The sequence below is a fragment of the Octopus bimaculoides genome, chromosome Z, assembly GCF_046866305.1.
Source record: "Octopus bimaculoides isolate indiv1 chromosome Z, ASM4686630v1, whole genome shotgun sequence".
Lineage (NCBI taxonomy): Eukaryota > Metazoa > Mollusca > Cephalopoda > Octopoda > Octopodidae > Octopus > Octopus bimaculoides.
In genome coordinates, this window is record NC_142944.1 from 6,713,109 (window position 1) to 6,732,082 (window position 18,974).

Below are 18,974 nucleotides of genomic sequence, written 5' to 3' on the forward strand. Positions count from 1 at the left end.
CTAAAGATCGGACATAATCTCTTGTGGGCAACAAAATGTAAAATAAAGTTTATTATAAACAACACAAACACTGTAATTTAATAGCTTTCAATGTGAAAACCTGAAATTATTTTTATTTAATGAAAATTTAATAAAACTATTCATAAGTAAGTGAAATTAGGTTAAATACAATTAAATTGAAAACCATTTTCCCCTGGCTATATAGGCAATTCTGAAAACTTTTAGGTGTGAATTCTACATGAATAGAAGCTTTTTTTAACAAAATCATGTGCGTAAATTACACAGGTGCACATATTACATGAGCTTTTACAGTATATATCAAATATACATGCATATAGCATATGACATCAAGTTTAACCCTTTTGATACCAATCAACATAAGACTTCCATTATATAGAAATAGCAGCTGTATTTCACCTCAAACCACAAATTACTGCCTTGTGTATGCACATAAGTATGTTTGACCCATCAAAGGAAACCTCCACATCATTGCTAGATCTGATAGGTTTGATTAAAAGTTGGCTGCTTTTCTGATTGCCTTCTGAATCCAATCAATGAGGTACCACTATATATTTCAACTTGATAGATATAGCAGCCAAGTCAAATAACACTATTAGCTTATGCATATATGAGGCAACAGATGAGACACCGACATTGTACCAACAAGAATGAAATAAGTAACCAAATCTCCCTCAAATCACACCCAACTATATTAGGTATATATTAACCAAGGCAGCTTGTACCTGATATCACAAAATATTAGAAACAGCAGCCAACTATCCCTGAAATATCACCCTCTCATCTTACAAAGTATAACACGATTTTTGCCCTTTGGTAGCAACTGTTATATTCTATTTACTCACTCCTAGAAATTATGAAAAATGGCTAATATTTCCTTCAAACTTTGCTTTTGTTACATTTATAACACATGGCTATGATTCTCTCCCACTACTACTCATCATCAGAGATCCACAAATTGTCAGCCACTAAGGGTCATGCTTAAGTGGTTAAGGTCAAGCAACTGACAAGCAAATCTGTTATATTGAGCAGAATATTTGCTATAATGTTATTTGTTTCAGCAATACAGAACTGAATCTGTCTGAAATGTAAAGGAAAATAGGTCAGTTTCAAAACTTTGATGTCCAGGTCACAAAAAGCAAAGTTTGAAGAGAACAGTAGTCATTTCTTTTGATTTCTAAATAGAAGCAAATAGGAAATAACACTTACTGCCCAAAGACAAGAAAGAAAAAGTATGATACAATACCCAGGTATCAATGAATACTTCTACTAGTCTTAAATACAATTCTTTAGCCCTTACAAAAGAAACTTTCTGGTAGCATATAAAAAAAAATTATCTTTATTCAGTTTTAATATTTTATTTATTTGGTAATATTTTGTTATATGATAGGATTATAGATAAACATTTTACTGGCACTCCATTGGTTATGGCAACAAGTTGATTTGATCAATGGAACAACCTGCTCATGAAATTAACATGCAAATGGCTGAGTACTCCACCAACACCTGTACCCTTAATGTACAGTTCTATATTTAAGAGATGAGGAATTATGTACATTATTTACATTTGACGGATATTTGTCCTCATCTTGTTTGTTGTTAACACAACGTTTCGGCTGATATACCCTCCAGCCTTTATCAGGTGTCTTAGGGAAATTTCAAGGTATTTTTCGATACTATCATTATTATTATTATTATTATTATTCAAGTCACTGCCTGGAATCGAACTTCGAATCTTGGGGTTAGTAGCCTGACTCTTAACCCTTTAGCATTTAAACCGGCCACATCTGGCCAAAAGTATTCTGGCTGTTTTATGTTCAAACTGGCCATATCTGGGCTCTCACACCAACCCTACAATATCGTTTTAAAAATTAACAGCTACCTCATCAAGATCTCATAGCTACAAGGTAATGCATGATTAGTTCAAAACAATGTGGATAAAAAAGCATTAATTTTGGCAGAATAATGCAAACACTAAAGGGTTAACCACTACGCCATATGTCCATGATTTGAATAATAATAAAAATAACATTGAAAAATACCTTAGGAATGAGAACCCAGGTTGGAAATTTCCCCAAGACACCTGATGAAAGCTGGAGGGTATATCAGCCGAAACATTGTGTTAACAAGAAACAAGATGAGGACACATATCCATCAAATGTAAATAATGTACCCTTAATATAATTCTCAAAGAGATTCAGTGCAACATACAGTATCACAAGGCTGGCCATTTGAATTACAAACACAACTCATTTTTGCCAGCTGAGTGAACTGGAACAACGTGAAATAAAGAGTCTTGCTCAAGAACTCAATGTGCTACAAAATATTTGAACTCGTGATGTTACGATCTCGAGCTGAATACCCAAAACACTTAGCTTTGTGCTTTCACGATAGAGAAACATAGACAAACCATGACTATATAAACTTAGATTTATTTAGTTTATGATTAAAGAAGATAATTGTAAAACAGATTTATTTTAATGGAAAACACAGTAATTTCTTAAAATAATGAATGTCATGTTGACTAATTTAACCCTTTTTTTTCACTACATCATGTAAATCTAATTTTTAGATCTATACTTATCTAAATTTAAATCAAAAAAAATTTTTTTTTAAACCATCTGAAAAAATATACACTAAAAAATATCCAAGTTAAACTACAAGGTCTCATTCTTATTAATTTCTTAATTCTTATTTGTAATTTTGTTTCACGCCTATTTTGTCATATCCAAAAAAGGGCATAAGCCATAACTCAAAGATAAGATTTAAAAAAAAAAGAAAATTAATTAACTCAATTAATAAAAATGGAATTTGAAAGATTGCAGCTTGATGTGTTACAAAACCACAAGGGATGAGGAACCAACAAAGGACCCTCTATATAGTTACTCACTCTGCTAGAAATAGCAGCAGCCAAAACCACTTAAATCACATCCTACCTTCTTAACCCTTTAGCGTTCAGATTAATATGTCAACAGTAATCCTTATTCATTAATTAATCTGGTATTATCTTGTAGCTTCAAGAGTTGAAAGATATAATTGCTTATTTTTAGAATGGCATTGCAGGGTAGGTGTGAGATGCTGGTTCTGGCCAGTTTGAGCATAAAATGGGTGGAATATTTGGGCCGGATACAGCCGGTTTAAACACTAAATGATTAAAGAGTGAACAATATTTTGGATAATATCTATTTGAATCTACTCTGCCTGAATAAAAAAAAAAACGATAGCGTCACATTTGCAATGTTTTTGATTTTAAGTCTGCTAAATTAGATTTCTGGTAACTCAGGTTAAGCAGCAATAATTCTTGATGCAAAAACTCCATTCTTCTGAGAAGAAAGATGTCAGAATTGAAAGCTTGGAGACAATCTCTAAGGATTCTTTACATTTGAACAACATTATTTCATGCAAAGAAAATTATGATACCTGGTGCTTATGGCAAGCGGTTTCAATTATTAGACTGTGGTCATGCTAGGGCTCTGCATTTAAGTTTTTCTTTTAGTTTGTTTTTCCTTATATATCATCCTGAGTTTGCCTGACAGGCACCCATGCCGGTGGCACATAAAAAGCTAGTCCTCAGTCAAGCACGCATGCATACAATGAGTTTTCAGTTTCTGTTCCCAAATTTCAATCACACAGCATTGGTCAATTTGAGCTTAAGGAAATGACATGTGGCCATGTCTAACTTAATAACACCACCTGGTGAAATCTTAGTTATATATGGGGCATCATATCATGGCCCATTCTAGTAAAAGAGTTATTATTGTTGGAGACATGTGGCCATGTCTAACTTAATAACACCACCTGGTGAAATCTTAGTTATATATGGGGCATCATATCATGGCCCATTCTAGCAAAAGAGTTATTATTGTTGGAGACATATCCAGGTGTAGGAGGTTGGTCCGGGATTTTTTGAAGAAATTTGTCCAGTAAACTTTTGAATTTTATGGGATCCATTTCTGTTTTGACGTATTTTGGTATAATATTGAAGAGAGCTGGACTGGTTGAGGTAAAGTAGTTGTGTTGTAATGTTATCTGTCCTGAGTTCAATTTTTGTAGTAGGCGGATAGCACAGGGACCAAGTCTTGGATGGATTTTAAAATTGATGCCAACATCATTTGTGCAATATTGATGGAATATTTTCCACATCACACAAATGATGTAGTGCTCCTGGTGGCGTTCGAAAGAGTAGGGATTGAGTTTTTTTAGTCGATCCCAATAGTCAATGCTTCATGCTGTCTATCTTTCTTGTTATTGACCCCTGGAGTGCTTCCACTTTCATAATGGGAAGAGACAGTGGGCAACAGTACTCAAGGTGAGGTCGGGCAAAAGTAGAGAAGGATGATGGTGTGGACATCTCTAGACTGGAAAGTTCTCAGAATCCAGGAGCTGTTTACATGGGAACTCCAGCTTAAATTGTTATCAACAATTACTCCAAGGTCACTGGTGTTGTTGGATGACACTAAGGAGTCACCCGAGGGAAGAGCATATGGTAATTTCAGAGTATCCTCTTCTCCAAAGTGGATCAAATCAAACTTATTTTCATTTAGAAGCATTTTGTTTTTTTACACTCATTGTACAACAGCAAACAGATCCAACTAAAGGCATGTATAGTCTCCCAAACCTTTTTGGCTTTCTGGAGTTTGGAATCATCTGCAAAGACTTTCAGTGTAGAATGTTTGATGACATCTACTATGTCATTGATGTAGATAATGAAGAGGAGTGGGCCCATCACAGGACCTTGTGGGACACCACTACTGACTTTGGCTGAGCTGGATCATATTCCCTCAAACACAACATGTTGGGTTCTGGAACAGCCATGGTTGGATTGCCTTTAATCATTAGCTTTTCTATCAGAGCTGATCTGAAGATAAACAACAACAATAAACAATAATGGAATATAATACCTGTACATTATGTACATTCAATACTTCAAGTTGAAGTTTCTGTACCAGGTGCAGTTGTGACAATATGGTTAAGAGGTGTGTGATTAAGAAACTGCATGGTTTCAGGTTCAGTCTCAATGTGTGGCACCTTGGTGAAGTGACTTTTACTATAACCCTGAAGTAACTTTTACTATAACCAAACCTAAGCCATATGAATGGATTTTGCAAATGAAAACTGTGTGGAAGCCTATCACACACACACACACACACACACACACACACACACACGTGTTTGTGTGTTTGTAAGTGTGTGCTTCTGCTTGACATCACATGATAGTTGTGATAATTGTAAATGAGTGTCATACAAGCAATATGTCATTCCTTTCCAATATTTTGTAAGAACATATCTGGCCATGAAGAAGTACTAGCTTACTTGGAAATAAGTGAGGGTTGGCAACTGCTAAGGCATCTAGCCATAGAAAATCTGATTCAATAATAAACACCATCTGACCTATGCAAACTTGGGAAGTGGATGTTAAAATGATGATGAGAGTCAGCAGTTGTTTGGTGCTGAACTATTTTTTAATCATAATTGCATCGTTCACAAATGAACACCACCAACTCACTAGTCTCCTTCTCCAGCATTGCTTTTAGTAGGTCACACTTCAGTAGGCCAAAGTCTTCAACCAATAAATATCCTGAGAAGATGACCCCTTAGGTTGCATTCTGTGTGTTGGTTCCCACACCAGCATTTCACCCACTGTTTTATCCTTGTTACGAAATCAGCATCCACAGAATCTCATACTTCTTTCCTTTACGATGGAAGTAACTCTTACAAGATTACCATCAAATACCTGGTTTGTTATATGGTACTGCCATTTGATGTTAAGTGCTGCTCTCAGAACATTTCTTAACAACAGAACCAAACCTCACAAATCCCTTTTTTTTTTTTTTTTTTTTTTCCTCCTTTGTGCATGGAAAAATTGAAATTTTCCAAAGGCAATTGTGGCATTGTACACAGTAGTGATTTTGCCCAAAGAAGAGACATCTTTTAAACTGGGATTCACTCATGAATCATAAAACTGATTGGTAGTTCTTTGAAATTTATATATGCATTTTGGTATCATGACACGTCAGTAAATTATCTGATTCAAACTTGAAGTAAAAACCTGAGAATAACCATTATCAGTGGGCAGAATGCCAAATTTAAAAAAAGCATGCAGTTAAGAAAGAGAGAAGGAAGAGGAAGAAGGTGAAGGAGAAGGTGAAGGAAAAGGAGGCAAAGAAGAAATTGAATTTTGTTGGTGTTCATTTATAAATTAATTGCCATTAATAAAAAAAAACACCAGTAAAATTCCATATTCTTCAGAAATAACAAAAATAATAAAAGTAGATGTTTAATTACACATTTTTTTTTTATTCAATAGTTAACAATTCCATACACTGACACTAACTAGGTTTACACATTATAAGCAAGAGAACCTATTCTGGTAAACTCAAGAGAACCTATTCTGGTAAACCATTAGTAGTTATTTTATTAATCTTTTCTACTCTAGGCACAAGGCCTGAAATTTGTGGGGAGGGGGGCCACTCGATTAGATCGACTCCAGTAAGCAACTGGTACTTAATCTATCAACCCCGAAAGGACAAAAGGCAAAGTCAACCTCGGCGGAATTTGAACTCAGAATGTAAAGACAGACAAAATACCACTAAGCATTTCGCCTGGTGTGTTAATGTTTCTGCCAGCTCACCACCTAATTTTATTAATGCCAGTGAAAGGACGGTGAAATTCATCTCTAGTCGTATTAGAACTCACAATATGAAGAAGTAGCATAACCAAATAATGTAAGATATTTAGTTCTAGCATCTTCTCCATTTCTGCCACTCTGCTGCCCTTTCATAATGGCTTCTGTGTTACAGTGAGATGTGCTATGGATTTTTGTAGATAGGGAGTTATCTCTGTTGCCAGACATTGTTATCAGAGCATGATACTTTCATTATGGTATCTCTTCTTCTATGGATGATATTATTACCTGGATTGCTGTCTAATTTAGATACAATGCCAGCCATTTTGAGGGATGGTGGTCAGTTGATGCCATCATATGTAGTACTTGAATGGTACCATATTTTATTAATGCCAGAGGGATGTAACGTGAAGTTAACCCTTAACAGAATTTGAACCCAGAATGCAAGAGCCACAATAAATACCACAGCGTTTTTCTCTGATGCTCCAGCAATTCAGCTAGTTTGCCAGTCTCTTCATATTATGGTTCTTTTAAGACTGGAGACAATTTATGAGTAATTGCAAGAATAGCACTGACCTGTGAAAATAATTGTCAAAGATACAAAGATAGTGTTACTGGAGAAAAAAACTGTTAATCATTAGTCTCATTATCTTTGTTGGAAGGGTGGCAATTAGTACAGTCAGTTTAAATAGGTTTTTTTTTTTCTTTTTGTTTTTAACAAGGCAGAGGTGCAAGACATACAATTGTATGATTCAAAGGAAGACAACTCATTCTTTGGGTGCTACTGCTGTTACACACACACACACACACACACACATGACTGTATCTAAATGTGAGTAAGAGAGAAAGAGAGAAAGGAAGTGATGGGACAGGAGGGGAGAGGAAGAGAACAAGAGAAACATTAAAACATCTGATGTTGAAATAAGTAGCATGGAATCAGTGACGCCAAAATAAACGGCGCCAAAACAGCTTTGCCAAAATGCCGCACACCCCTTCTTAGAAGTCTTATCAATGTCATGGATACAGCTCACTCCCTGATTAAACTGTAAAAAGAAAACATGCTTCTGCTATTTTGAATAGAGAGGAAGAGTTAAGGTAAATAGAAAACAAATTTAGTTTGGAGTAAAAATGGAGGAAACAAAAATGAAACTGCCAAGCAAAACAAATATTGAAAGTGTTAACCTTACTAAGAAACAGAATGTCAGGATTAAGCGGAGCACATAACGATAATTAGCAGAAGTTGATGACGATATATTTGCTGAAGGGAGAGACAAAATTGTCGAGCTGAAATTTATAAAATCCAAGGGTTCCTTGTGAGGTGGAGGGGAAACACAAATCTCCTTTTACCAATTCTGGATTGTAAAAAAGATTGACATTTAATATCAGTTGCCTAAACTTTCTTGGATTTAAAGAGCCATTACCCCTTATCTTTTACTTGTTTCAGTCATTTGATCATGGCCATGCTGGGGCATCACCTTGAAGAATTTTAGTCCAATGAATTGAGCAAAGGACTTGTTTTTGTAAGTTTGGTACATATTCTATACATCTCTTTTGTCAAACTGCTAAATTATAGAGACATAAACACACCAACACACATATATACGATGGGCTTCTTTCAGTTTCCATCTACCAAATCTACTCACAAGGCTTTGATCAGCCCAAGGCTATAGTAGAAGACACTTGCCCAAGGTGCCATGCAGTGGGACTGAACCTGGAACCATGTGGTTGGTAAGCAAGCTCATTATCACAGTCACACCAGCTGTTCCTTATGAGCTTTATGAGCATCACCATGTCCTTAGCAATGATGGTTAAAAGAAAGCAATTACAAAATGAAGCATCCTAGGATCTACTTCACAGGTTTTATACAACAGGCATCTTTTAATTTATATTGCAATTCAAAGTCCATTTACAAAAATCCTATATACTACTCCCATTGTTCTGGCAGTAATGGTTAGGATACTTTAGCTGAAGAGGTTAAATAATACTGAAACATCTGAAGTTGTCACCATAATACTAATGGCCAGATTCACTCTATGTTGCATTCTACATGTATTTCAATTAAAATCTTTAAGGCTATTTCCCTTCGCTTTTTTTTTTTGTTTTTTTTAATCCAAATTAGTTCTTTACAAATTACTGTTCTCACTATTCAATCTTAATTTATTAAAATTTCTTGGTTTATCACATCAAGTATACTACTCTTCTTTCTTTTACTTGTTTCAGTCATGTGACTGCAGCCATGCTGGAGCACCACCTTAAATCGACCCCAGAACTTATTCTTTGTAAGCCTAGTACTTATCTTATTGGTCAAACTGCTAGGTTATGAGGACGTCAACACATCAACGTAAACACACCATCAAGTGATGGTGGGGAGTCAAACACAGACACACAATGGGCTTCTTTCAGTTTCCGTCTACCAAATCCACTCACAAGGTTTTGGTTGGCCTGAGGCTATAGTAGAAGACACTTGCCCAAGGTGCCACGCAATGGGACTAAACCCAGAACCATGTAGTTGGTAAGCAAGCTACTTACCACACAGCCACTCCTGCACCTGTCTATTTTGCTATTAAAGGGCTAAAAACCAAAAAATAACACCATTTGAGAATATTAGGACGCTTTCTTTTTGGTTCTTAATTTAAGGTGAAATTGTCAATTAGGCCTAAAATAAGCACCACCAAAATATGAAAACAATATCAAGCAGCATCCACTGAGAAGTACAGAAACTTTAAAAATTTTAAATGCCCCTTAATCAGCTCATTAGTATTAAAATGCAACATGCCAAACAGGGCTGTAGGGTCAGAGTTGATAAAAATGTACCATTATAGTCATTCAATGTCTATTTGCCAGGTTGGCAGGGGTTGGATAGTTTGACAGGATCTAGAAAGCCACAGGGGTATACTGGCTTCCGGTGTCAGCTTTAGCATGCTTTCTACAGGTGGACGCCCTTCTTAATACCAACCACTTTACACAATGTACTGTACAGGATGATTTTTTTTTTTTTGTACCACCAGCATTAGTAAGGTTGCCGAGTGAGGGAGAAAGGAAGAGGGAAAAGCTCCCACTACAAAGTACAGGAGGAGTACTGGTGGGTGGGGATGGAGGTTATGCCAAGTATCAAAAGGCTAAAGTATGACAGTGAGACAAAGATGTCTTTCTGTAGAGGAGATACATGGTTACTCTATATTATATAGAAGGTTGGAGTAGCTGGGAAAGAGTTAAAGATGGTAATGATGGAATACTAAAGTAAACTCTGAAAGTACAGGAAGGTGAGCTTAAAAGAGGATACAGATGGTGGATCAGGAGAAAGGAGAATGGGCACTTTTATCAGTATGTGAGGCAAGAGTAGCAGCTGGTTAGAGATGGAGGTAGAAGAGAAATGGTTGATGGAATGGTTGTTGGGGGTGGGGGTGCCAACTCTAAAGTAAATGTGAATTATAATATAATGCATTAAAATTTCCAATTTCACAGACTAATTTGACAGCTTACTACACTGACAATAATCAAATGTGATTTTAAAGGCTTCTATGAAGAAGAATCTGCTTGAAGCAATTTTTTTTAATAAGAACAAGATGTTAGTAAATTTGGGATTTTTTTTTTTTTTAATCCTTACATAAATCTTTAATTTCTGTAAGCATAAACTTTCCAGTATGTCACAATTTGATTTTTATTTCATTTAATGTAATTTTTGACATTTTGTTTTTATTTCAGTTTTATAGTCAGACAATGCTTTGATCTCAAAAATGAAGGTTTATGTATCTAGATGAATTTATCTCTTTTAAAATGGACATTAAGTTACTTTATGTATTCAGTTTTTGTTTACCATTTTAAAAGTTTCAAGTTAAAACCAAAATATTCCTGGTTTTCTTTTGAAGTTTTCTTATAGTTTATTTTTTTATATAACCTTTTCTTTTGTAACTTTTGACAAAGAATTTTTTAAATGGCCCCTTATAAATTTAAAAAATTTCATTTTATGCATAATTCTTTTGAAGTATTTTAATAAATAATATCTTTAATAATGCCACAAGCATAAACAGATTAGAATGTTAAAAATTAGCCTGATAATATCACATTTGTTGGGTGTGTTGAGTGCTCTAAATCATCATAATCATCATCATCATTTACCGTCTGCTTTCTATGCTGGCAAGGGATGGACAGTTTGACTGGAACTAGTAAGCCGGAGAGCTGCACCAGTTTGATTTGTCATGGTTTCTATGGCTGGATGCCCTTCCTAATGCTAACCACCCCAAGAGTGTAATGGGTGCTTTTATGTGCCACCAGCACAGGTGCCATTTACACGACACCAGCAATGGCCATGATTTCACAGGTGCCATTTACAAGACATAAACAATAACCACAAGTATAATTTAATTTGGCTTGACAAGTTTTCATTGCAAGCTGAAATTGGTGGGACCATAAACTGAGAAATTAAATTCAGTGGTTCTGTGTTACCAATTCCATAACTTTGATGTCAAACACTTTCTGAACAGCAACAAAAAGTAAATAATATCACTAAAGCATTGAATACAAAACTTACAAAGATAATTCTATATTTCATGACAATCAAATATCATCATTTAACATCCACTTTTCCATGCTTGAATTGATCAGAAGGAAGTTTATTTGAAGCAAATTTTCTATGTGGATTCCCTATCTGTCGCCAACATTTCCTCAAAGACAGGCCAGTCCTTGCAGAATATTGACAATGAGTGACACTGCTTGTATGACAGTGATACTCATTTACAACTGTCACATGACGTTAAGACATGGTGTTAAGACAAGAGACAAAAGCATATATACATATATATATAAGAGAGAGAGAGAGAAAGAGACACACACACATATGTAAGCTTTGGGAGTTGAGACACAAATAGTAGTAGTAGGTTAATCCAGATTCTCACCTACTTGTAATAGGGAGAGAAATATCATGCATGAGGGTTAGTGGCTGTAGAACAATGGCTAAATGAATCTCTGCCAATCAAGTAGAAGCATGTTTCTTTGGCTTTTTTGTTTTTTCTTTTGTTGCTTTCCACACACTTTTAGAAAAGTGATCTTAGATAACTGGCATGCATAACAATATCACTGTCCCATATGATTTAGACGTGCTCCAAAGTGTAACTGTATCACTGAGCCAGGATATTCTTGAGTGTTACTGATAACATGTAACCCAATACAACCTGTTGCATGGTTGGGTCATCAATAACTAAATCAGCAAAAACACTAAACCTGTTTGGTGAATAGGGTGGTTTTTGGACAAGACCCATCAAAGGGAAAATGAACTCAAGAGAGTCAATGGTCATCTACTTAAAACCATCAGGAGTGAGGAACTCCTAACTGTTGTCACGGTATCCTTCTAAGTGAGGGACACCAATGTAAAAGCTGTGGTTTCATGCAATTACTTGTTATCTTGTCACAGAAAATCTGTCTCAATAATCTTTGTGTGACCCATACAAACAATATTAATATGTTCTCAGATCAACAGATCCAGGGACAACTGCTATCCATTTCTGGGTTAATAAAATAAGTACCAGTCATGCACTGGGGAAAATTTAGCTGACTGTACTGCCACTATTACAAGTTTCTGACCTTGTACAACTGTAAGATTATTATCTGCATTATTTCTACCAGAAACCCTGTTCACTCACACTTCCTGACACTCTTAAAGAATGCAGAGTTCTAAAACAGCCACAATCATGAAATGCACATAGGGAATAAATAATATAAGCCTGAGTTTATCATAATTTATCCTATATGCATGTGTGTGTGTGTGTGTATAAATTAATAAATAAATCGAGACCTTTGACGATTTGCTGCACTTAGAAAGATTTGTCAAGCCAAGTGAGATTGCAATTGTGGTCAGTGCTGGGGACATGTAAAAGGCACCCACTACACTCTGTAAAGTGGCTGGCACTAGGAAGAGCATCCAGCCATAGGAACCAAGCCAAATCAAACTGGAACCTGGAACAGCTCTCTGACTTACCAGTTCTAGATGAACCATGTAACCCATCCCAACATGGAAAGCGGATGCTAAATGATGATGATGATGATGACTAACTTCCTTGAATGAACCACTGCTAAATTTATCCATTTTATTCTAATGTTCCAAACATGATCATTATACCTTTGGATAAAACCTCTGCATTCCCATAACTGACACCAGCACCAAGGAAACCACACCGTGTTTTAAAGCCATGCACATATTACTCCAAAAACATCCTTATTGAAATCACTACTACTACCACCACCACCACCACCACCACCACCATTCACCACAGGAAGCTAATCTCATCTTCCGTTCTCAACACCTCAATTTTTATAAGGGTCTGCAAACATGCTGTAATAGGCTCAACCATTTCCTTTTCATCCTTTCAACACACACACACATGCACACACATGAAATCTTACTAAACTATCTGGTAAACCATTCAAAATGCTACACAACTAGTTGGTCCCCGATATCAGACAGATTACGATATCACCTGAGAAGATAGAAATTGCTCGCGTCTAGAAATCTGAAACTGACGTCAAAATGGAACATGATACATGCAAACTTAATAAAATACAAATAAAAATAGATCTTTGATGTTTCATACATATACAGGAAAAAAATTGTCTGAAATTTGCAAATTACAAAAGCAAATATAGATAGATGAAGTAAATAAACATTAAACAAAATGCTTATCGCCTTACCCCATGAATGGTACTTAAATCCTTTATCTTAAATTTGTTGAGATAGTGATCGAAAGTTACCACAGCATGCCGCTTATCTACACTGCTACCCTAAAAAATAAACAGAAAAAGGAAATTATTAATATGGGTTCATATTATTTATAATATTTATATACGCAAGTGTATAGGGAGAGGAGGTTTATGTTGTATGTTTATATTATATATATATTGGATAGGCAGAATTCTATATATTCTCTGATAGATATATATATATATATATATATATATATATATATATATATATATATATATATATATGTACATACACACACACAAACACTAACAATTATGCATTATTTTATGCATACATACACGTGTGCATATATCTAATGAATGTGGGGGGATGTACATATACACACAAAATCACACACATTTTATATATATGTAAATATGTGCAAATATATATGCACACAAATGTACATACACATAAAATACATATACATGTGTGAAAACATATACATGCATACACACATACACACACATTCTGTATGCTTGTGAATGTGTGTGTTCATCATATGGCCAACTATCCAATAATGACTCTTGGTGCCGTTATCCAAGAGTAAGCACGTGTGCATGCAAACTGATTCAGGATCCACGTGTTCATGCACATGTGGGGCACACATGCACACATGCATTGTGTTCCTGGTTGTCGATGGCTGTTGCTAGTTTTTGGAAGCGCATACTAGTTTTTGCCCATTTTCTCATTGTAGTCAATGTGTATATAAGCACACACATATACATACGCACACAGAGACAAGCATATGCGTGTGTGTGTGCGCTTTGAATATTTGTTGAGAACTTCTAGTGAAAAATATCTCACTAAGACAAATTATGTTGTACCCTGTGGAGTACATAGGTGTCTCATTACTTAGTTTTTTTGTTTTTTTTTTGAAGGAGCTTTCTCAGTAAAAGTACCTCCAACAAACTTTACATATACCTTGGAGAGAGAGAGAGAGAAAGAGAGAGAGAGAGAGAGAGAGAGAGAGAGAAAAAGAGAGAGAGAGAGAGAGAGAGAAAAAGAGAGAGAGAGAGAGAGAGAGAGAGAGAGAGAGAGAGAGATAGAGAGATAGTGTGAGAGAGATAGAGAGAGAGAGAAAGAGAGAAACTGGGTGATGCTAAGGTTATGGAATTAGTAAATGCTGTAATCAAAGATGCTCTCCTGCAACATAAACAGACTGGGGTGGGCAGGGCATGTAGTTTCCTGAGTAAGATGAAAGAATTCCGAAGCATCTACTACATGGATAACCATGTCTGGAAAAAGATCCTCTCACAAATCTAGTTGAAATACGAAGTCTGCCTTAAATCTGGTCTGGAGTGGGGTGATAGGGGAAAAAAAATGATATCCATGTGGAAAGTTGGAGATGGACTAAGGTTGATTTAATTGTTGGGGTACCATGGAGATGACATGGCAGCATATATGATGCACTTTTTACCAAAACATTACACACACACACAAAAACCAGTTTTGTCCAGCTAGATTTGTCACATTGTATGTGTGTGTGTGTGTGTGTGTATATATATATATATATATATATATATATATGCACGGTGCAATGGGTAAATTGTTGCCATTTTATATTTCTAATTTCACACATGTGCATTGTCTGTTTTTGATTTTGTCGACTACACAGTATAGAAGAGTTAGTTGGGTACTGTCTGTGAGACAAACAGCATCATGATTCAATTTACTCTCCCAGAAATTTGGAAACAACATGCTGTACTGCTTAGCAATACAAACATTTCAGAGTGTTTGGGTGTCAATCTGAGGAGAGTGCAGAGGATTCAGAAAGAGTTGAATGACTCTAATGGTCATTACGAAGGTACAGCAGCTTGGAAAACTGATCGTTCCGATAAGAAAAGAACTCCTGAATTTGTTGGTGAGGTCCAGGCCATGATTAACAATGATCCCTCCAAATCAATCAGGTCCATCGCCAGGGACATGGAAGTGTTTGAGTTTCCTATCAGGCAGGTAATGCATGAAGACATTTGGTATTCCTCATACAAGATGAGAAAGGGCCAATTTTTATCCCAAGCCATCAAGGACAAGAGGAAAAACCATGCTATGAAGCTTTTGAGCAAACTCAAGTATCCCTGCCAACTGAACATGCTTTGGTTTTTCTCACACAGAAAAACCGTTGGCTTGCCCTATCTCCAAAACATGTACCAAGAGTGATAGAAATCAAACATCCAGTCAACATCATGGTATTTGGAGTGATCACTTGTGATGGTGACGTTAAGCTTCCATTCCTCTTCCCACACAACCTCAGATTCAACACAGAGGCTTACATAAAGTGCCTGGAGGAGGTAGTGCTGCCCTGGGTCAAGAAGGTGGCTGCTGGAAGACCCTATGTCAGGCAACAGGACTCTGCACCATGCCATATAAGCAGGGGAACCCAGTCATGGCTGTCAGACAATTTCTGCAACCACATCACCCCTAACATCTGGCCACCTAACTCCCCAGACTGCAACCCCCTTCATTATTATGTGTGGGGCACAGTTGAGCAAGAGACCAACAAAACTGCTTGTAACACCAAAGACAAACTGAAGGCAAGGATTATGGCAGCATTCATCAACTTAAACAAGGAGACCATCCAGAAGAGTTGCAAGAGATTCTGAAGTCAACTGAAGGCCATGGTTGATTTACTTTTTAGAGTTTCAACATATTTTTATGTAATTTTGGCAAATATATCTGTTAAAATAAGATGTCTGTGATATTTTCATTTTTGCATAATTTAGACAACAATTTATTCACTGCATGCACACACACACACACACACACACACACACACACACACACACAAGAATTTGTTAGATTTTTTTATATATATAATTAATAATTTTAAGAAAATTTTTCTTCAAATATTACAACTATCAAAAATCTTTTGCAAAATCTTTAACACACGCACACAAATTTATTGGCATTTACTGAAAAATGAAAGTTCGAAACAGCTGCCCACATTTGTGCTTCCAGTTGAGACAGATTTTTTATCTAAGATCTAAAATAGTAGAATATGTGTGTTATTTTTTAAAAGAATAAATGCATTTTGATTCTATCTGTTGGTTTAGATTACAGCAAAACATTAGTAAATGGAACACTGACTTAAGAGTAGCAAAGTTATTATATTTCTAGAACAGAAAAAAAGAAACAGGAAAAGAAAAATAATTCAGTAAAAAAAAACTTGGGACAAGAGAAGAGGAAAATGTTTATATTTCAATACAAAATTACATAAATGTATTGTTGTTGATTTTTTTAAAAATGACTTCTAAATTATGTGAAGAAGATACAAAAGGTGAAAGAATTCAAACAAGATTTACAAGTGAATAAGAAAATAAATTGAAGGCTGAAATAGAAGGACAATACACATGAAAGAACTAAAATGTGTGTTTGAGCAGGATGTGGTGTACTCAAAGGAGAAAAAAAAAACAAGAGGAATATTAACCAAAGCCCGTAGGGAGGCGATTTCATCTCCATCGTCATCCAATATTCATTTTCCATGCTGGCATGGGTTGGACAGTTTGACAGGAGCAGGCAAGCCATAGAGCTGCACCAGACTCCAATTGTCTGTTTTGGCATGCTTTCTATGGCTGGATGCACTTCCTAATGCCAACCCTTTTACAGAGTGTATCAGGTGCTTTTTAAGTGGGACCAGAAGGGGGTACTTTCTATGTGGTGCCAGCATAGGTGCTTTTTACATGGTACTAGTACAGGTGATTTTTATGTGGCACCAGCATGGGTGTTCTTTTAACAAAATAACATGAGAGTAACAAGAGCTTAACATTTTAGCATTTAAACCAGCCTTATATCTGTCCCAAATATTCTGCCTGTTTCACGTCAAAAATGACCAGATCCTGTCTCTCACATCTTCCCTACAATGTCATAATAAAAATAAACAATCACACTGAAATCTCGAAGCTATGTAATGATGCATGTTCGATTCAAAAACAACGTGAATAAATAAACATTACATTTGACAGAGTAATCTGAAAGGTTAAAGAAACAGCAGTTAGTTTCTTTTTATTATGAATAACCAAATGACCGATATAATAAGCAAAAGTTGAGCTGAAAAGTTAAGGAATTTATACAGACTTAGCAACTGAATTTTAATAACTGACAGCAATTAAGAAATACGTCAATTTTGTTGTTTAAACTCGGGTCAGCTCTGGTCAAGCAGATCTAGGATTAAAGATATTCCCATCACAACTATCCTTTTTCTACCACTTACCCTCTCCTGGAAATGATGGTTTACTGAATACGAACCAACAAGGAAACTTCTACACAGTAATTGACCTTGTTGGTCAAAGCAACAAAATCTCTAGTGTATCTAAGATTTCTTTATCCAGTTTCAATGTGTCCTTCCTTTATTTTGAAACAGCAAGGTGAAATTCAAAGGAAATTTGGTTGGTATCTCTAGCAAGTTCAGCAGTCACATAGGAGTTCTCTTGGTTCATTTCCATCATCCCATTTCTAATAGATACAAGCAAAGTGATACACAACCACTTCAATAAATACATAGCCAGATTATCTATAAAGATAGATAAAGGTGGCGCATTCCAGACAACAGTAATACGAAGCTCTGTGAATATTGTTAGGAAATGTTCACACAGCATCTGTTAACTGTACATTTTTATGCTTGTTTTATTTTCCCACCCTTAACAAGTACCCTAATTAGCTTTGGTGAAAGGAAACTCCATGTATTTCTCAATCCGTGAATAATAAAGATAAGCAGGTACAGCATCTGAAAATGTTCAAAACAACAAGTGTAATGCCTGAACACTTGTGGCAAACGATAACAAGAAATACTCTTTTACTCTTTTACTTGTTTCAGTCATTTGACTGTGACCATGCTGGAGCACCACCTTTAGTCGAGCAAATTGACCCCAGGACTTATTCTTTGTAAGCCTAGTACTTATTCTATCGGTCTCTTTTGCTGAACCGCTAAGTTACAGGGACATAAACACACCAGCATCAGTTGTCAAGTGATGCTAGGGGCACAAACATATATATATATATATATATATATATATATCTATATATATATATATATATATACATATATATACATATATACGACAGGCTTCTTTCAGTTTCCGTTTACCAAATCCACTCACAAGGCTTTGGTCGGCCCGAAGCTATAGTAGAAGACACTTGCCCAAGGTGCCACGCAGTGGGACTGAACCCGGAACCATGTGGTTGGTAAGTAAGCTACTTACCACACAGCCACTCCTGCACCTATAGTTCAGAAACTACAAAGAAATGAGTGGGAAAGCTCCAGGAAACTATAAAAGTTATAAACTTCTGGTTAAAACGTTTAACAGACATTAAAATGTTCAAAACTAAAAGCATAAAGAAACAAAACCCCAAGACTACAAACAAATCATCTACCTGAGTACAACATAGAGAGTCTTAACAGTAATATTGTGGAGGACAAACACTCCTCTGGGCAGATGAGGACTCATTTCTAGATGAACTGAAAGAATACCACAAGGGAATGCATGAGTGTAAAAAAATAAATTTATTATTCTTGAAGGCATGGTTATGTAGTAAGAAGCTTGCTTCCTAACCACATGGATCTGAGTTCAGTCCTACTGTGGGGCACTTTAGGTAAAT

At 35.9% G+C, this 18,974-nt stretch overlaps 1 protein-coding gene across 14 annotated transcripts in view; it reads right to left on the reverse strand.

Moving 5' to 3' along the window:
- LOC106869485 (uncharacterized) overlaps positions 1 to 18,974 on the reverse strand; it is a 398,751-nt gene that overhangs the window by 232,703 nt on the left and 147,074 nt on the right. For 13 of the 14 annotated variants that reach the window (XM_089365456.1, XM_089365452.1, XM_089365449.1 and 10 more), the window contains one exon: positions 13,328 to 13,417. In XM_089365456.1, the coding sequence (XP_089221582.1) occupies positions 13,328 to 13,417 (90 nt within the window). The remainder of the gene's footprint in view (positions 1 to 13,327; positions 13,418 to 18,974) is intronic. The other variant, XM_089365453.1, reaches the window with a different exon arrangement.